We start from the raw sequence: 21,668 nt of genomic DNA on the forward strand, positions 1-21,668 counted from the left end.
CTGCATACATACATTCTATAAAGAACCATTGTATATCAGCGGTTGAGGTATTGAACTCGTGGCCAAAAGTGTGTAAATTCAGTTCTCACCATCAGAGCAACTAGATCAGTTAATATGGTGTGAACTTATCCAAGGCACTTTACTCAACTTGTGTTATAATATAACCATCCTAGTGTTGCTGTGTTATCAATCGCCCAAAATACCAAACCAAACAATAACACACTGCTGTTTTAATCAACATCATGTAAAACCGTGATTTGCCACATCAAACAAATTACTGATACAAGTAAAACAGTGCTACCTCTTTGTAATGGTGGTCATACATGTGAATGACATTATAAGTGAGGGATACTACTACTACTACTAATAATAATAATGAGGACATTGTATAGCACCTAATCTTTAGAAGCTCAAAGCGCTTTACAACATTATACAACACCTATAAGATAGAAAACATATAATGATATGATTACAAAAACAAACACCATGAAATTAGAAAACATTAAAAAAACATGCTGAGAATATTTAAGGTAGGAAGTTCAGTGGGCAGTTCATTCCACGAAATAATATGTAATAGTAAGGGATGTCCCAATAAAGTGATTGCATTATAATTGAGGGGCCATAAGAATAAACTAAACTACAACCAAAAAGGAATAGTACGTGATATAAAATCAAATTATATTTGGTTTTAGCAGCCAAGAACTAATTCCAACAGCCGAGTGAAATCCACATTTTATTTTAGTGGAATGGTGAGCAATTTTTTCAGGTAAATATAATTCTGCCTCTCCCTCATCCCACCCCTTTTTCCTAATGGTAAAAATATATAGTAACAAAAAGTACATAATTATTATGGAATCAAAATGATTTGCCAGCAAGAACGTCTTCTGATAACGACCATGATATATACTAAGTTTTACAGCATTCCATCAAAACCAAAATGTGTAGGTGGTGACCATAAAATTTACCCGGTTTCAGGACTGTCTATCAAGCACTGCAGGACATGTTATCTAACCAGAATGTGCCATACACTACAAAAAGGATCACGGTTCAAAGGCAATAACTGTACAATAAATTGCAGGATCCAAGTTTGTTGAGGTGAACATCTGCAGGCAATGAACATAATATTTACAACGTTTTATGGTAATCCGTCAGCAGCTGCAGACTATTTGATCGTAAACAGATTTGTTATGCACTGCATTCAACTTTGGGACAAGAATACAAATAAAATAAATACAATTTTGCTGTACCATAGTGACTTGTCGATATATGTAACTTCTGGTGATGACCTTAATACATACCATTACAAGATGTGGGACTAGTCGTGCTAAGGTGACTAAGTTTAACACAGCTACAAAACGTTAACTCTTATAAGAGTCTTATGCAGAAGTTCAAGTCGAACACAAAGTGTGGAAGCCAAGAGGTTGGTCAATATGTGCACTAAAGACTAGTTATGATCATAAGTGCCAGTGATCCTATAGTGCAAGACGATGACTCAGATATGCTTAACATGGAAAGTCGACATCTTACTGCTTGAACCAGCGGTGCCATGTAGCACGTTCTTGTTAATTCAAACTAGGAACTCGAGTCCGCTTTTCAAGAATATCTCACATAGCTGGCAATCAAGAAGGATAGTGTTAAGTATAACTGCTTTATTTGTGCTGTACGTAGTGTAATTCCTTTTTCTATAACTGAAGTATATCTGATCACATTCAATCTACCGAGTTTTTCATACACAGATGGGCATTATTTCAGCTGGTTTATGAGTTATGGTAGCCGAGAAATGAAAACGTCAGTAACTGAAAGGTATCTATTCTTGAACAAAATTAATATGGATAATTATGTTTGGTCAGATGCTCTCAAAAATACTTCTCTCACTAAACCCCATAACCCGATTAAGGAAAAAGGAATTATAGTGAGTGCAACAGTGTAATTTCTTTGAGTTTTCTTGCACATCTGGCCTCTAGTTTGACTCCAAAACATGATGTACGTGTCCGCTTGTACAAGCAGTAAGACATCGACCATCCAAATTATGTATATCAAGGTCAATGCCTTAGATTGTGGGGCTAAACTGCTGGCTGGAGTGATGGATCGATGGATGTGATGACGGACTCGAGTATTACTAAATACCTCCAGTTCCGTACAGGTGCGGCTATAAAATCAAAAGGGATCCAAGACCATACAGTGAGGAACCTCTGTGGTGCTAATGTTTTGCATGCAGTATATATCTTCCTCAACTGTTTTATTGCATAAAACATCAAAGTTAGACCCAACTAATAATTATAATACATCTGTGGAAAAATACACTTCTTTCCCACTCCAACAACTTTAACATTATTATTCTTATTAACACAGAAATTAATACAAATGGAAAGAAATTAATCAATGCCAACATTCTAAGTAACAAATGTCATACATCTAGATTCCTTTTGACCAGATATGCAAGCATTGATGGTTTGAACAAAAGCTGTCAACATTTTCTTTTTGAACAGGACCACACGAATCTTCTTCAGACAGACTGGCTGAGAATTGGCATAATCTGTGCATGCAGAATAAATGGCTTGTGCAATCGTCTTGGAAGAAAGACCCTCACCACCTGAAATCAATGTAGTACAATTTCACCAAAATAACTCAGATTTTCTTTGGAGTCTATATTCATTCAATTTAACTAAACTTCATAGATATTGCTATACATTTGATTTTGGTTTCTAACCCTGCCAGAATGGACGAGTAATAAATTGATTTTGACCTAAAAGTGGACATGATTAATAATCTGCTACACGATAAAACAATTCCTCACTACCATTATTGGCAACTGATATTAACTGTGCAAAGAATCAACTTTCCTGTCAAATATAATTTCTGACACAATGTGATGTCAAATACCAATATAATGAAAGCTTTTATATTCCCAACAGGCAGAATAAGACCAGACGTTATTCAACACAAACAAAAAACACTCAATAGCTGTCCCAAACACATAGAATAGAAATATACTCCATACGTGAGCAATTAATGTGTATTGTTGTCTGGTGCTTATATATGCATTTGGCACATATTGTGTTCCTTGAAAGCATAATAACGATGATCAGGGACAAAACTTCAGTATTTTGTCAGGAATTATGTCAATCTGAATTGAATGTTCATCTTATGTTTTTTAATCACAATTCCCTTTCAGATATTTTCACCCATAAGCTACCTTTTAAAGTCTTAAACGATTCGTATTTTCATGCAAATAGCCTTTTACATAAGACCATGTAGAAAACCATTTTATCCCATTACTGACTATGTCTTAAAGTCTCAGAACGAACTAAAATAGTGATTAAATATATTTCATGATCAAAGGTCCATTCATCCACAAATAGCCCAGATTTAACCAGGAATGTCTCCGCCATAATGCTGACCTGGGTGACTATACTTCTTAACTCCAGGACTATTTTATAGTAATACTGTATTATGATGGCTAATGAAATATATAAAGGCTCTATGACAAGATTTATGGCTATCAAGAAAACATTTAACTGGTAAACCATAACATTCTTCAGCAAAAGTGATAATGGTACAGATTCAGCCACCTTTCATGGTTCCGATCATAATTTGCTCAAAATTGTCAGCAAGTTTTTGTTGCATTCAAAGTCGTGCACTTTAGTCTGGAACTTTGATTTGAGGACTTATTTACAAACACTAATATTTTTAAGATTATTGGACTATTCAGTCATCGAATGCTGTTATTACTGTTAACTTGTAGAAACGAAACACTGACCTTCAGAAAGTTTAATATTTAAGTATAAAAAAATGATAACAAGCTGGAACTGAAATCACACAGTAATAATTAATTAATGGCTTTTAGGAATCTATCTATGACTGTTGAACTGTACATTAGGTCCCACATCGCCATTTTAACCGTTCAGAGATAAAAAAAAAAATGTCAAGGAAACAGCAAGTTAATTATTCCATGGAGTTATTTATATGGCTCTTTATTACATACAGAAGAGTGTTCCAAATGTGAAATATGTTGATATGATAGTATAAATAATTTGTTTCTCATTCTAATTCAAATATAAATGTTAAAAGGTAACTTTAAATTTCATCAGTAGAATGTCAAACCTTCTTCTGTACATCATGGTATACTTTCCAGCCATTTGTATTTAAGAATAACTTAAGAGTAACATAAAATCTAATACATGAAAATTTTCCCCGGATTAGAAAAAATCGGGCTGGTATTTGACTGCATATATTTCGTAACCAAGATTTGATGGAAATGTGTGACTTGCAGGGGTCATTTGTTTCATTAGGTTAGAAGCCCCTGCATAATGTTTGAGGATGTAATTTAGACATTTTAATATACAATTTTATAGGCTTGGGCAAGACAAAGGTGCTACTTAAATCAGTGGCTTCACCGTACTAGTTAATGAAAGCAATGTAGTTAAAACCTAAAAATGTGTTATTCAGTGGAAACAAAATCGGAACTTTGACATATCAACGTAAATTTCGAGACTGTTAATTGACATGACAGTTTATATGGCGAAGCTTCTCAATTGTATGTTTATGTATTATGACATGTGTCGATCATTTCATTGCGTAATTTTAAATAAATACCTTCTCCAGTGCATATCATAGTGACGATAATTATTGGAAGAATGAATTTGGTGAACATTATGTATTAGATTCTCAAGATGTTTAAAACAAAAGTAGTACCGACTATTAAGAATACACTGAAGATTGAACGTTTGATACAAATTTTAATTAGAGAAAGAAATGTATCAAGGGACAATGATTGACTTAAGTAAGCGTTCAATGAATATGGCGGGCAGGGTAATGACTGAAACTAATAAAACATGATATTATTGCTAACTATCATGTATCATGTGAAATGATTGACTTCAACAATGCATTTAAAAATATGGTGAGATGGTTTATAAATGAAACCAATTAAACATGACAGTAATTATAAATGTTTGAAGTTATTTAAGAACAGGAACTTACAGTTAAATCTCAATTACGCATGGTCTGAGTACTTTTCTTGTGCTATTAGTACACAACAAGCCAAGAATCTCTCACTGTTTTGTTCCTTGCATGGTCTAAAGAGCATATAAGGAAGGCTCGAATGGTTTGGGAAAAACACTGCTAAGATTGGAAACTTACAATTAACATCAGAGAAAGATTTTGATCTTTAAAGGCAGGCAAAATAGGTAAACAAGACACCTTTAGTTACATGAATACCAAAATTAGAACAAAGTACATACAACAATATCTGCTTATATTTTAGTTGATTTACTATATGGTTTGCTTCTACTAATATGCGCCTGTCTGAGCAAGATATGGTACCAGGTCAACGGTTAATAGCCACCTACAGGTAATAGAGATGTCAACATCATTTCATGAAATGTGATTTCAAATGGCCAGTTTTGTGAAACAAATTACTGTTTATGTTTAATTTAAATTGACAGTACTGAGCAGTTGTAAACCATTACTCAAGAATAATTTTATCAATAAAACTAAAGTATTTGGGGGCAAAGAACAAATGGGAACATTTGGAGATACCGAATAAACAATGGCAACCAAGATTTTGTAGGTCTGCTAGTACAAACCTGCCGTTCAATTTTTGGCAATGTTTTAGGAGATTCGTTCAGAGCTTTGAATGTTCTATTGTCAGGACAATAGTAAGGAATGAGTTTTAAGACTGCAGAAAATTTCTTTATATATATATATATATATATATATATATATATATATATATATATATATATATATATATATATATATATATATATATGTAGTCAGGTGTTCAATCAAATAAGTGGTCCCACATGTCCACACGTACATCATTGGATGAATAATTAACAGTGGTTATACAAATGACAATTGTTTTGTTGACGAAGTTGGTTCAATATAGTTATCATCACATGACCAAACAAGGCTTTTAATTTGGTAAGGACACTGCATACCTGCCTTCATAACAAACAGTATGTAAACAAAATTCAAGTAAGATTTGATAAATTTGTATACTTCTATCTTAATAAAAAAAAATATTGATCTTTCGGTTCATATGTTTACTCTTTTCAATATATTTCAATCTGGTTTAATAAAAACCTCAATATTAAGAACACCTACCAATATAAAAACAACATTTAGGAATTTCTCTTTTGAATTTCACTTTCTGAATCTTTTCTTAAGGACAACTGTTCATAAATTATGCATACTGTTTTGAGAGTCATTCATTAATATATTTTACTGCAAGAATCTGTGATAAAAATAAGGGTAAATAATGGGCATTAAAAATGTAATTAGCTAGGGAAAGGTGATATATAAAAACATTAACAATCTGATAAACAGTGTACTACACCTTCCTTGATATTAACTTACAAGTATCGTCTTGGGAACATAATTACGCACATGTGTACAGGCTTTTATTTTCATATAATGACACAACATTAGGATGTATATCTTTAATTTATTTAATTTTACAAACCTATACCAAGGGCAGGAAAAGATATGGTCTTGACTTGCAATTGGTTAGCATGATGGAGAACTGATCCAATTACATCTTCCCATTCCTTTTTTTTATTTTGGGCTGCTATGTGAATTATCATTTTGCATGGCAAATTTCCCGCCTTTGTGACCACAAATCCATCCTTCTTTAAGACCTGGGCTACAAAACATTGAAGAAATACCAGAAATGTTATGCTTTATTATTGCAGAGGAAAATAGGGTATACAAGACAATTATATAAAAACAGTCTCTATTATTTTTATTTTAAAGAAAAAAGTTCTATTTGTCTCATAATTAAATGAAATCAAAACATTAGTTTTAACATTATTTCTAGAAAGCATCTTGTTCAAAGTAGAGCTATTAGGCTTCAAGGTTCTTAAGCAACATCTTTGATGAAATTCACACTAAGTATAATTAAGAATGGGTACTTCTCAAATAATACACATATCACATATCACAAGGCGATTTAAACTAATAGTATGAAATAATTCAACTGCAATATCCATAACCACAGTCTCAAAAATGACAAAACATTTTGAGACCCAGATTGTCAGAAAACTACAAGTGCAATAATAAATAAAAGCCCATGTCGTGATTTGCAGCATGAAAAGCATGACTGACATCGAATAATGGTACAGTAGGTGACAATCAGAATGCATGGCCTAATCAGGTTTTAGATTTGGATTAGTGTCAGATTGCTTGGTTTGCTTATATTTTTGGCCGTCTTGCGTCCTGACATTTGCCACAGCCGCCGTGACTTGGCAAGCAAACAATATAATATGTGCAACCCATGGATTATTAATAAAAGAAAGTGAAGACTGTTTTACTAGACATTGATTGTATTGGTACATCAAGGTGATTTCAACGGCCAATTTCTACCTGACCCTTAGCAAAATTATATTATTTCATATAAGGACTTGGAAACACCACTTTGAAGCAGATATTCATTGACAAGTAGAATGAATTTTTGTCAATATTAGCATCCACTGACAGCTGATCCGGCACCTCGTCGATAAATTCTGCAACCTGATAACCTCGGTCAGAAAGCATCAAGTATATACAATGGTAAAATCTAATCTTAAACATAAACACCAAAGACGGTTAAGTACCCTGTCAGATAATCGTTGAGTGTTTTTGAACTGAATCTCATCACCTGCGACAAATGATTTTGATACTTTGTAGGTGATATAATCTTTAACAGTACTATGCTTGTTGATACATGATAATAGTGATAAAAAGCCAACATGCCGTTGATTATGTTTTACCATTACCAGTATACTCCACCCATCCCTATATCTGGTTATGATGAACAAGTATGATTCGGACTTGCGCACCTTTCATATGTGACGTTTAGGTTAGAACCATTAGCATCGAGAGACTGAAATACAAGTCGACCATTTGCTAAGATTGTCAAGTTAGTGTTTACTATCATTCTTTGATCAATATCCCTTGAAACTAGATCCATGAAGTTACTATGCTCGGTGGTTCGGGCGCATCTGAGATTTGTTTATCTGTATATTATTTCATCCCACCATTGATGTATCAACATAGTCTTTGATAAACACAACTGACAAACCAGATTCTAAATTAGTTGCTCGCGAGCAGACCACCAAACAACAGTTATGATAAGATATTAGGACAACTGTAATAAACTCACAGCGACGCAAGTGCGATCTCAAGTGTGCGTGATTCCCAAGCGGAAAGAGGCCTAGAAAAGTCATGCTGGACACAGGTTTCTTCGATGAGCTTGTGATAATCGAGGTAACGCTTTGGGTTGTTTGTACAAGAACATGTTGCATCTTAGTATAGATTTCATGTAAAACACGTAGAGTCTCAATCGCATCAGAACTCATTATCGGTGCACGACCTTCGTCGTTTACGTCATTGAAGAATGGTAAACGCTTCATCGATAGTTGAACAGAACACATTGAGGCTTTGCTTCTCGCGGTGTTGCCACTAACTATTCATTGAAATCGTTTACAATTTCGTAACGCAGTTGACCAGTCAATAGCAAAATCACGTAAAGCCAATCCCACTTTAGCCATGGTAAAATCATATTTAACAACAGCTGAGTTCATCCTGAGCCAGCAGAACCAATGATTAGCTCACGAACCGAACTTGGAAATATATAACCATGCGTGGACGGTATAGGCGTTGCCTGTGCGGAAAAGTTAAAAGGGGAAAACATCTTTGATTTTTCTTTTAACGAGGAGGCTTTTAAATTTTTAACATATTCATATCGTTTAATTTTGAGTGATGCCATTGAATACTACATTATATAACACAATCATTCTTTGTATTGTGTGCTTTGTCGTGCAAAAACAAATGCCACACATCCAACTCGAGTTCAGAAACGTAATGGACTAGCTGAGATTACAGGAACATATGTTTTATATGGAGCAAAGATGTTTAAGTCTATCTAAATTAAAGTCGGCAACGATATGTCTGCTGCATTAACAAAGCTTCCAGAAGCATAGTGGCGTGTATATCCCGGTGAAAAACAGATCCTTGTATACTATTACCATGGGCCGGGTACATGACTGGATATAAGCTTTGATTCTAACAACCAATCAAAGCCTGTTTAGGTACTCCAAATATTGTTGATATATAAACTGATAATTAAATGGTAAAAAATATATTTTAACTTATATTTTGCAAAAGGTAAAGTCACTACAAAGAAGCAATCGTAAATTGCTAAATTTTAAATGGCTAATCCTTTCGTTTATATTTCCTTGTATTTATATCAATATCACATTTTATTATATATCATTGTAAGAAAAAATAATTTTTCTGTAAACAGTTTGTTCAGATTTTTCTTTCATTCTTTCTTCCTTGTGTCAAACTGTTCTTTGCCACAACTAACAATCCCATCAATTACCTCTCCTGGCTTCCTTTCATTATTAAATGGATGTAGCATGAAAGGTAACATCTCTGCATTCTACTGGACAATATAAATAGTTATGTGGCTAGTAATACCTTGCCAAAGGTACAAAGAATCCTCATAATTCTTCAAAGTTAAAAGTAGACACTCTTTAAAGGGAAATGCAATTAACAGTACTGGATTGCAATGTAGCTTGACTTTTGATAAAGTTTGTTTGGAAATGTGCATGTCGTTTAGTCCAAAATCATTCTTTTTAGTGGAAACATCAATGCATGTTTCATGATGGGACAGAAAAATGCTCTCAATATTGAAAATTTATAAAGTCACACTGAGTGTGTATACACTATTTCCTGACTAATGCAATGCTATCTCATCTTATGATTTCATCATAGAAGAGTTCATTCTAATTTTACTAAATGCCTTTATGTAATCCAAATAATGTTGTTCTCATGTTTAAAAGACCTATTTAAACCATATTCACTTAACATGTTTCAACCACATGGGCAATATGAGACTGGCAGTTATTTTCAATTTAATGAACGGTTACAATATCAAAGATAAAGATAAGGAAGAAAAGAGATAAGAAGGAGCTGATGATAGAAAGATTTATAATAAGTATATTTGTGAAGATGAAAAAAAAGGTTTTTTAGCAATCTATGGTCAAGGATGTGAATCATTCCAAAAAGTACATAACTATTAATATCCTTATAAAGTTCTTGAAAACAATAAAACTCAATTGTGCATCACTGAATATCAAAACAAGAAAGCTGTACTGTTGGTTTAATTTGCCACTTGTTGTTATTAGAACATAGTATAAATATAAATTGTATTTTTAATGTTAGTCTTTATATATAATTAAATAAAATTTAACTAAATCCGTTTTAACTTGTATATCTTACCTTTGCCCTGGCATTCTTGTTGGATGGAATTGCCACCAGCTTTAAGAATGGCTTTTGACACCTTACCTTTAAAGCAAAGAATTTCAATTAAATTTAGTTTTAATGCTAAATTTATAAGATATAAATTAAGTATAATATTATAAGAAATCCGGAAAGCGTTTAAGTTGGCAAATTTGCTTTGAAACATTTCTTTGTCACAGAGTGTTTAAAACTATAGATAGTACATACTTTCCCATTGTAAACTAATTTAATGCAAGGATTTAAATGTTGGTAAAATATTATGATGTTATTCATATTCTTTATTGTTGCTAGTAATTGTTACATTTTAATATTGAAAATTTAATATTGAACAATTAGTTTATAATTGTACTCAGCAACATACCCAGAAGGGAAATTATTTACAAGGAAGGTATTATCACAGAGCTGAGATAACTTTTTTCCAAAGCCATTTAAGATCATTTGCCACAGATCACTTCCTTAAATGTTTGTAACTTTTTAAAACAATTTTTAATTCAGTCTAGTGCAGCAATATGCAAAATAACGTATGGACTTCTTGCTGTTATATTCCTTTGGCACTTACACTTGTGTAAACTTTAGTATCTGATGATGTTAAATACTACACAGGTACCGTGTTAAACTGTGCCATCCTGTGCTTGGGGCATTTGTTATACAAATGCAAAGTCCAATATTTATCGGAAGCCACTATAAGATATGTTAATATTTGCCATTCAAGGCTACAGCGTTTTGTGTTCTATGAGTTTGATCTAAGTAGACAAAATATACTGACCTTGAGTCAGATTAAAGTCTGGCAGGACACTGTTTACAATAACATCTGTCATCTCCTTGGTGATGTCTCCCTCTAGTATCTCCAAGACAACCGAGTGAGAAAAGTTGTACATGGGCAACTCATGATCTGCAGATATAGAAAAACAAGATCTTTCAGCACATCTTATTAGAAGCAATCCGCCAACATAATCAAATATAAAAAGAACTAAAACCTTCTACGTATAACACATTTTCCCTGTCACCGGATAATGTAAAGGTCACTGCTCCCAATTTATATAATACTGACACTACATTTATTGCTTGCATAGTAAAATTAAAATATTAAATGTAGAAAATTCTAAGCATCGAAGGGCGCCTCTATAAACAATATTTGACAGGTTAATTCAAATACCTGGAAATTAGTTTCTGAGTTCTGCGCTGTAACAATGCATGCTTATAAACACAAATTCTTTGTTTTGAAACATTATGTTTATTCAACAGAGAAAAAATAATAAAACATTTTAAATATATTCTCCTGTATGCACTAATGTTGGCATGAAAATGCAAGGGATATGTAATGACTGAAGTTGCCAATATAATAGACTTTGCACAACTTGTATAAATTGGTTAAAACTAGGAATTTTGGTGAGAACAAGGTTTAATATTGTAGTCATCATATTTAGAAAAATGAATAATGTTTTGTAATTTAGAATCGCATCGAAAGTCTGTATAGTAGTTGGTTCATACCGTATCACTCTTCAAACAGGGTCTTATACCTATAAAACGTATCGTAGAGTAGTATATAAGTAGTATCATCTATATTCTGACAGGGTCTCATACCCATACAAATATAAGACAGTAGTAGTAATTAATACCATCTCAGTATTCTGGCATGGTTTCATGTCCATAAAAATATAGAAACAGAAGTGCAGCCAAAATATGCAAATAGGGATTGTAATTATATAACTCTTATGAAAACGAATGGGAGACTATCCATGTGCCTTACCAGAATATAAATATGAAAAAATGGGAGTATAATTAATATTTATTTCGAGTCATAACTTTGAACTTGTGGCTCGCTTGTGTCTTCCACCAAAATGCTTTTATAAGATGTGGCTTGGGTGTGATTTCAGCCTGTCATCATGAACATATCGCTTGGTTATGTCTTCAGCTAAACTGTTTTTATGAACATGTGACCTGGGGGTGCTTTTAGCTTTACTGCCATCATGAACATATAGCTTGCTTCTGTATTCAGCCAAGCTGCATTTATAAACACATGGCTTGGTTGAATCTTCAACCTATCTGCCTTTATGAACATATGGCTTGGTTTTGTCTTCAGCCTAGCTACTTTCATAAACACCAGGCTTTGTGGTATCTGAAGCTTAGCTGCCTTCATGACTATATGGCTTAGTTCCGTCTTCAGTCTAAATGCCTTCATATAAATGTGGCTTGGATGGGTCCTCTGCATAAATGGTTTCATAAGCATATGATTTGTTTATGCCTTAGGTTCACTGCTTCCTTGAATATGTGGCTTAATTTTGTCTTCAACCTAAATGCCTTCATAAGCCTTATGACCTCGTCATGTCTAAAGCCTAGCTGCGTCCATGAACATGTGGCTTGATTGTGTCTTCAGTCTAATAGCTTTCATCAAAATATAGCGTGGTTGTGTATTCAGCCTTAGCGACTTCATGACAACGTGTCTTTTTAGTCGATGCGCCATCACAAATGTGTGGTTTGGTTGTGTCTTCAGCCTAACGGCTTTCATGAACATGTGACTTGGTTGTTTCTTCGGCCATGCTGCATTCATTAAAATATGGCTTAGTTGTTTAATTTAGCCTAACTGCCTTCATGAACATGTGACCTGTGTCTTCAGTATACTTGCCTTTATGAACATATAGCTTTGTTGTGTCTTCACCCTAACTGCCTTCATGAATATTATGTGGCTTAGTTGTGTTTTCAGACTAACTGCCTTCATGAAAATTTGGCTTCGTTATGTCTTCCGCCTTACATTAAATGATTACTGACCAACAGCCAAATGAAATGAGGTATCATCAGTATATTCTTTGGAAAGCAAGAGACCCTACTCGCGACGACTGTCTCCAAATAAGTAGTATGATATATTTTGTTCATGTATAAAGTATATCACAAGTTTGTTAGCGTTTACTAGCACACTTATATTCATAATACACATGCCCTCTTTTAACCATTAACATCATGTTATAGCGGGTTTCCTTGTACTTGCAAAAAGTATATATCTAACACAGATATGCAATCTTTCCTTCAATAATATCCACGAGGCTCCTGTTCATTTTACATATTAGTAAATATTTTGAGACCTAATAAACTTCAACACGAAATAATTACCCATAGGTATGTATGACGACAATGTGTCACTCCCTTTCTTGCTGGTAGATGGTACTGTATGTACAGCAAACAGAGCAGTAAACGCCTAAAAAATACACATACAGCATGTGAAAAATTCATATGTGTGCTGCCTTCTAACATGTTGTCATGTAAAGACATGTATCGGATGCAAATTATGAAAATGAGATATGGTCTTGAAAGTTTAATATCCTTATAATAATGTATTCTACACCATCATCTCAAAACAATTTCTTTAATTTTTCATGCAGAGGATATTGTAGTCTTATCATACGTTTGCAAATAGTTGTACTGATATAGAGACCTCTAATGTTATGACCACTTTCCATTTTTGTCTTTAGCTGTAATTATTCATGTTCTACAAAATAGTATTTCAAAAACGAAGGGCAGTGTGTACTGAGCCCATAATCAAAGTACTACTGTTAAAAAATTTCCTTGACCACAATGTAAAAATTCAATTTGACAAGAAAACTAAACTAAAGCCATAATACAAATTTTCCATGACTGTGACCATGTCCACAGTATCTTAGGGGACCCGCTTGTCACAGTTATATTGCCATGGGTTAATACTGATGTATCCCACATATGGAATTATATTAAGTTGTCAATCAAATATAGAATTAAAAGATTTTAAACACAACCCGAATACAGATTTTCTATGACTGTAACTTTGTTCTCCATATCAAATGATGAGTAAGCTTATTGTAGAATGAAATGTCATTACTTCCTAATAATTCATTCCAAATATTAAACAATCCATCAGTGGGTTTAGGAGATATACGTAAACAATAATAAAAACTATCAGCAAAACTTAATGCAAGTTTTGTATTTTGTGACTTTGATCTCAAGGTCAAAGAAGCAAGGTGGAATGTTTTAAAATATATTCATTGTGATTTACGTCAAGTATAATGAAAATTTATCAAGTTGAATTTAGGAAAATATTCAAAAGAAAACATCTAGGTTAAACCTTAACAAATTGATGAAAATAATGATAGCTTTACAACTGAAAAGTGACTACTACATCTAGTTTCCAATAATGTGGGCCCCATAAAAAGCTCAGAAAAATAACAGACAATGCAAACTATTTGTAGCTTGACATCGGGAATAACAAACCTATGATATATTTTATATGATACAAATCAATCTTTATATACAGTGTCAGTGTATCATGATTAAACAATCACCAATTCATTCCTTAGTTTTGCATTTAAATTAGTGAAACAAAAATGCAAAGAATCTTTTATAATAGGGATTTTATGCAAAGCTTTCTTGCTATAGGGTTTAACGCCATTTTTCAGCACAAAATAGGCTATACGTGGCGGCCAGTATTAAGGTGGAGGAGGAACCGGGAAAACCCAGGAAAGAACCACCGACCCACGAGAAGCTACCGGCAAGCTTTCTCACATATCAACATTTGCCGAGCCCGAGACTCGAACCCAAGCAGACAGAGGTGAGATGGCAGTGATCCGTGACGGAGAGCGCTTTAGACCACTCGGCCACTCGGGGCCCCTTTATCCAGAGCTAAACTACGTCATGTGTAAACATTTAGGATGTATGTTGTGATATCTAATGATGTAGGTAAAGTTACTGAATTCGTTTTATGCATGAATGATTTCAACATAATTTGTATCAATATACAAAGCAACACTACTTGGTTGAAATATGCGGAAAAAGAATTATCATTGTACATTATGATACACATGCTTTCTATCAGTCGTATATGGATCTGGAACAGCCAGACAGTGGGACTGATTTTCCTGGTCAGTAAATAGTTTCAATGTTTGCTCAATTTAATAACGTTTAATACAGTTAACATATGCCTATCTTATTTTGTGTTTTACTTTATGTTCCGTGTTTCACTATACAGTACTACCCACCTATTTCGACATCACGTACGTGGACAAGCCGCCCATGATGTATTGCTACTACCAAACGTTGTAGTGATTATGTCGACATCAAGAAAAGAGCTCATTTGTTGACCGAAGCCTTAGGCCACATATTCAATAAATTCTTTGTTTACTTTGTATTCTAATCATTTATGTCGCCGAGCTATATGTTCCGACCCATGATGTTTCCACTTTACAATTAGATGCTTGTCGCCGTATTTTAATGTTGTCGTCACATTAACAAACGGGTATGTGTTTAGCACTCAAAGGTTGACCTTTCGCAGAGACTTCAGCAAAGTTATGTGCCCTTCCTCAGAAAAGCAACAATCTTCAACAAAATCACCGCACCCTTCATCAAAGGAAATCAGAAGCAGTCTTGAGTAAAAGATCTTCGGGTCTGCGAATTTCAACGGATGCGGTGGCAGCCACCACAACCAATGTATTTAAGCTGTTTATATTTGAATACTGTTCCCATTTGATTGAGACAAGGGTAGTACTCATTAATTGGACTCATAAATAAACGATTTTTCATCACCGGTCTAAGTTTGTACAAATACCTTTCACATCAAAACCCCATATTAGGCTTCTCTCTCGTATACTGTCACACTTTCGATGTTAAACTAAGTATAAATTGCCTCCACTATTTCCGGCCGATATACAATGCACCGCTTTTACACGTATTGTTTTGTTTGTATTACATTATAAGGGAGGCAACTCATAAAATCCAATAGATGTCACTAGGACAAAGTACTACAATATCTGCTCGATCCGCCAAGGTCAAGATAGAGTTAATATATTGGAACATTGGTGAGCGAAGATGGTGAAAGATTACAAGCATATCTTTACAGTGCGTTATTATCTATCACGCGATACAGATTATGTATTTCGGTGTACAAGTACAACATTTATATATTTTAACTCTAGAATTACTTTGTCCCATGGCATGTATGTCAACCTGGGCTTGATAAAAACACATTTCGTGGGATACCAGTACTTGCTTGCTTTATTTTATTTGTCTGACTTAGCGTGCTTGTAATGTTGCATATTAAACTTATATCGAACTGACTTGCTTTTCTGATAAGATATACACTACAGCGAAGCAACGAAATCTAGTCCCCGTGTTTTTCTAACCTGTTAATTAAGACACTCGAATACGCATAAAACAAAAAGCTCAAATATTATATGTGGATAAAATCATCGTATTATACATTTAGCAGGCTGACAGAGTAATCAAAGTTTAAAAGATCCATACAGTTTTGCTAACCTAATTTTATTTTAATCAAAGTCATAATACATCTAAATCTTTTAAATATGAGCTTGATTTTGAGTTTTGCCTAAACCACTTCGACCATACATGGCCTGCAAATTAGGTATGCAAGAGTTGAAATCACATTTTGTCACGGTAGTGTCCATGATTAGATCACGATTCAGAGAGATACAAAATTAAATTACATTTTGCTGATAAGTGTTACCATATTATTCAGCTATAAATCCTATAACTATGTTTGGTTCTTTTCTCCAGTCCCATCAAATTGGCAGTTTTAAATAAAACAACAAAACAAATAATAATTTTCAACGCTATATCTGAAATTAAAACACTGTCGAGTCACACATCATGCACTATTTACTCTTCTAGCTCTATAGATTCATGTGTAGAGTGTAAGACTCTTCAACTAAAAACAGATTTTTGAGCTGCAGTTTATAACATAAATTATTGTGACCGAACGTATACAAAATTTAATATACAGACAATATTCAATATTGTTTTTCTTTTCTTTTCTGATGCGAGCGCCTTTATAAGGATAGAGACGATTTGCGGTGCACAAAGATCCTCAGTACGAGATAACATTGCATCGTGAACAAGCACGCGACTTACGAAATCTATAAACAGGCATTTTCACGATAAAAACTAGAGCGATAGATAACTTTTGAACAAGGAAGAAACAAAATCCACATTACTGAACCCAATTTTGAATTTCAAAAGCTTAGGCTTTGATTAGTATGTGTGTGGGCGCGTGCGAAAATGCGTGTTGTCATGAAATAAGGTAAAACTATTGCAAAAGAAATATTTCACTTCCAGGAACAACAGGACAAACACCAATATTTTTGGTCAATAAGAGATCTCAGAAGCATCTAGACCTTGTAATCAATCACATTGGCCATCATTTTAAAAAAGTTCATAACACACAATTTATGATGTTATCAGTTAATGTATTATGTTTACAACCAAACTAAACACAGTTGTATGTTGACTTGTAAGTCACATTTATTCTTCATACGTTACTCGCGTATATTTTAGTCAGTTATTTAAAAACTTAAAATCATGTTTTATGCAACTTTATACCAAGGAAATAATCAAAATAAATTATGTAATTTTTAATTTAGTAAAAAGGTTATGAATATATGTAGGTTTAGAACACCCTCCCATTTGTTTGTACCCGCTACAAATTTTATAAATGAAAGTGTCAGCGATATAAAAAAAATGCACAGGACTGAGCCATTCCATTCGATTAATTTCAGTCATTGATTTATTCTTTTCAACCTGATTGTACCCAATGGGTCCCCAACACTGTCGAATTATTGGCGTTTCAACGCAAACGGAAGCTCTCAATGTAACAGAGCAAAAATAATGCTCGTCGTACAGATTTGGTTTCTATAATAGACTATTTAAGTCAAAACTGTGTCGTCCATTATTTGCAATGTCTTGTTTTAATATTTGGGAAACAAATTAAACAAAGAAATCGAATCCTGTAACTCTTTGATATTCTGAAATCGACATTGGTGCAGGTTTGCAACTTGAGGTGCCAGTCAAATTTAATTGTCAAAATCCAACATTTATTAGTAAAGTAATGCTGTGTACACGAACTAAGGAGAACAGTCAGCCAGGGCCATAAATCCATAATATTATGAAATGCTTGTTAAAAATTCAATTCATGGTCTTATCAATAAAGATGTGCACTAACTTTGGTTGAAATCCAAAACTCCTTACTGACGTTATGCTGCACAAACCAAGTTCGAAGACAAATGAAGGCCATAAATCCTCTAAATGCTGTTGTGGAAATCAAACACACTCAGTGTTTTATCAATAACAAGAGAAATGTCAAATTTGGTTGAAAATGAACATTCCTTGGAAAAGCTACAGAAACTAATGAGAAAGAAAAAAACAATCTGATATCAGTACTCCTGTAAAGGATGGTATGGAGTTAAAATGAACTTCTTCAGGGCTTTGTCAAATTAAAGCTATATTTGGTCATAATCCTGCCATCCTTGTTAAAGTGTATGCTGCAATCAATTTCAGGCAGATGGGAGATAACAGGACATTTATTATGCATAGATTGTTAAAGGACGCTGAAAATTGAATCTATTCAAGGTCTTGTCAACATAAAGAAACAAAAGAGTTCTTCAAAGGGATCAAAGCTCTATTGCGTAAGAACAATTTCCAGGAACCCAAGATAAGTCCATTTCTTCTTTTTGACCACCGATTATTTAAATCATCCCTAATTTTATTGAGAAACACAAAAATATAAATGTGGTTACAAATATATAGTTGTTTGTTTTTTTTGAGTTAACATGATTACACATAAAAATGCAGTGCCAATTAATTTTATGTCATGACCTTTGACCTTGAAGCTGTTATAATAAATACGCAATTATTGAAGTTCTTTCAGCCATCCATTCAGGATAAATAGAAAAAGAATGTTCAACAATGCCATAATGGATCTCTGAGGGATATGATTTACATTTAAGACCAACTAGGCATTGTAAAATGTGAGCTAGTGCAAGTCCCATTAAAAGGTGACCCTCTATTCAGGAAGAGAAGCAGTATCCAAGTCGATCAGTGGTGATAACATCACAATAATGCCAAAATCTGATCATTGTCAAAATAAGAAAAAAACTATTTCAAAAAGCTGTTTTCCAGCAATCATGAGTGAAATTGAATACAAGCTGTGACTGATATTGATACACAATAAGTCCATTAATCTATCCTTTAATTCATTATAATTGCTGAGTACTGAAACCATAGTTGATAGTTATGTAAATCCAAAAGAACAATATGAGCCTAAAATCAGAAGGAATATAAAAGACAAGATTTTTTGGATCATTACAGTGATGGCCATATTGGTTGTTAGATCAATACCATTTTCATTTTAGGCCTATTAGCCATAATGCAATATTATTCAGTGAAATCCCTATGTCATTAGTACCATACTTTCGTAAAGAGTAGCCACAAATGCAGAGATTTGACACCAATGTACATTTACCAAACAAAGACAAACAAGATTTTCGACATGACTGCCATGGCAGCAATATTGACTGTATGATCGGTACTGCTTTTCATTTAAGACCAGCTATATCAACTTAGCTACTGCTGCTCCAGTTAAATAAAAGAGCACATGCCATTATATAAGCGCTTCTTGCTATAGCGAGTGGAGCTAAATATGTATTCGATATTTTGATCATATTAGCCTTTGTACCAAGTCTGATCAAAATCAGGTCAGAAATCTTATCCTAAGAAGCTAAGCTATTCATATGTAAGATCCCTTCATAAGTGGTTAGAGCATCCGCCTCTAAAGCAGGAGGTCGGGGATCGCACACCGACCAAGTCATACCAAAGACATAAAAATGGTAATAGCAGGTGCCTTGCCTGACACTCACCATTATGGGGGCAGTGTTAGGACTGGTTGTCCTAGTGTCAGGATAATGTGACTTGGTGGGACATGATGCTACATGTCTGTAGCATGATGTCCCAGTGCTAGACATGCCAATAAAATGTATACATTGTAGCTATATGAATGACAAACTGTTAAATCGGTACTTATAAAGCCAATCAGATGCAAGATCACCTTAATGATAGTCATAAATATTTTTCATTATTTAACTTTACAAATATCATTAGGTTATATCAAACTCAGATAAATATGGCATCTTTAGTGGTAATAAGCACAACTAATTAAATTGAAGGTCACCTCGTTCATAAGCATTGATCATACTTAATATAAATCTTAAAACAGGATTTCAAGCGGGTAAAAATAGATTAAAATATATGGCTTCCATATAGGGATAGTAAACAATTGCTGAGGGACACAAAAACGGAAGAAACAGATGACAATGGACACTTGACCATACCATAATCTGACCGGCCTCGTGGCTTGAAAATGTGGAAGCTATATTGATTAAAGGCTTGTGCATGGATGGGCAGACAGACATATAAAGTATGTGTCCCCTCACTCAAATACAGGCTGCAATAATTTGATATATCCTTTACAACAAACATTCCTAATAGCTCTTATGGTGTCAAGAGAATGAATATTGTATTATATTGTTGGTCATTTATCACGATAATTATGTTTTCATGGAGCTTTTCTTTTCAATAATTGATACAAACTAAGATGACAATATCCACCAAACATGTGTTAGAACAACATTTGTTTACACCTACATGAATATCATTCTGCATATGCAGCTGTAACCTAAATTAGTGTCAGGATTGTGATTTCAGTATTTTGTATATCCAGGAATATTTTATCCTAGATTTCTATCGGAATACAACCTTTCTATTTCTAGAGTTATCATTGCCCCAAAACTCACATTATTGCTTAACGTAATAGTCACATGCAAAAATGAACACTACACACTTCAAATGTATCCATTATCAAAGTGCATAACATTAATTACTATAATATGTTTAGTGTAACTTTATCATATTCACAAGTATAAACATACACATGTAATAAGACAAAAGGATTATAGATTAGTAAGTCTGTAAAATATAAAACATAACTGCAACCACTATTGCATCATAAATGACTTTGATGACCAACCTTAATATTATTTGCATCTGACGGGAACACCACCAAGGCAATATCTTTCAGAGTTGTTTTAGGTGTATTCTTCCTGAAATTCTGAATACACTGCACTAATAGCTTCCCAACTTCATCAGCGGGAAATCCCAGTTTTCCGGTCCCAATGGCTGGAAAGGCCATGGACTGGAAGCCACTCTTATCTGCTTGTTTAAGACACTTTTGGACAAACTTTTTCATCAGCTGAAACAAAATAATTCATAGTTCTAATGGTCCCTCATTTCTATATACTATGCCAAAGACTAATACATTAATTAGTGGCTAGTCATTATGTTTTCCATGATACCATTGATGAATCACATGAATTACTTTCATGTTGTATCTGGGAAACAGCAGAACATGGAATTTTAACGGTAATTAGGCATGGAATTCCTACATTTATCATGTAGAGGACAACGGTAAAATTGTTAGACATCATAGTAATTTTCACGGAGATGGTAGATTATGTCTGCAGAATTTTAATTTGGTCGAGGACATAGTAAATACCGAAAGTTTCATTCTTCTA

General features: G+C 33.8%; 1 protein-coding gene across 1 annotated transcript in view; it reads right to left on the reverse strand.

The window, feature by feature from the left end:
• LOC149770838 (uncharacterized) overlaps window positions 1-21,668 on the reverse strand; it is an 87,816-nt gene that overhangs the window by 3,533 nt on the left and 62,615 nt on the right. Inside the window, exons 6-11 of the mRNA XM_089949056.1 lie at window positions 21,125-21,346; window positions 13,399-13,483; window positions 11,057-11,182; window positions 10,270-10,335; window positions 6,470-6,649; window positions 2,414-2,593 (exon numbers count right to left, since the gene is read on the reverse strand). Coding sequence (XP_089805182.1) covers window positions 2,414-2,593; window positions 6,470-6,649; window positions 10,270-10,335; window positions 11,057-11,182; window positions 13,399-13,483; window positions 21,125-21,346 — 859 coding nt within the window. The remainder of the gene's footprint in view (window positions 1-2,413; window positions 2,594-6,469; window positions 6,650-10,269; window positions 10,336-11,056; window positions 11,183-13,398; window positions 13,484-21,124; window positions 21,347-21,668) is intronic.

Source organism: Sinohyriopsis cumingii, unplaced genomic scaffold (genome assembly GCF_028554795.1).
Source record: "Sinohyriopsis cumingii isolate HCF-2022 unplaced genomic scaffold, ASM2855479v2 utg002262l, whole genome shotgun sequence".
Lineage (NCBI taxonomy): Eukaryota > Metazoa > Mollusca > Bivalvia > Unionida > Unionidae > Sinohyriopsis > Sinohyriopsis cumingii.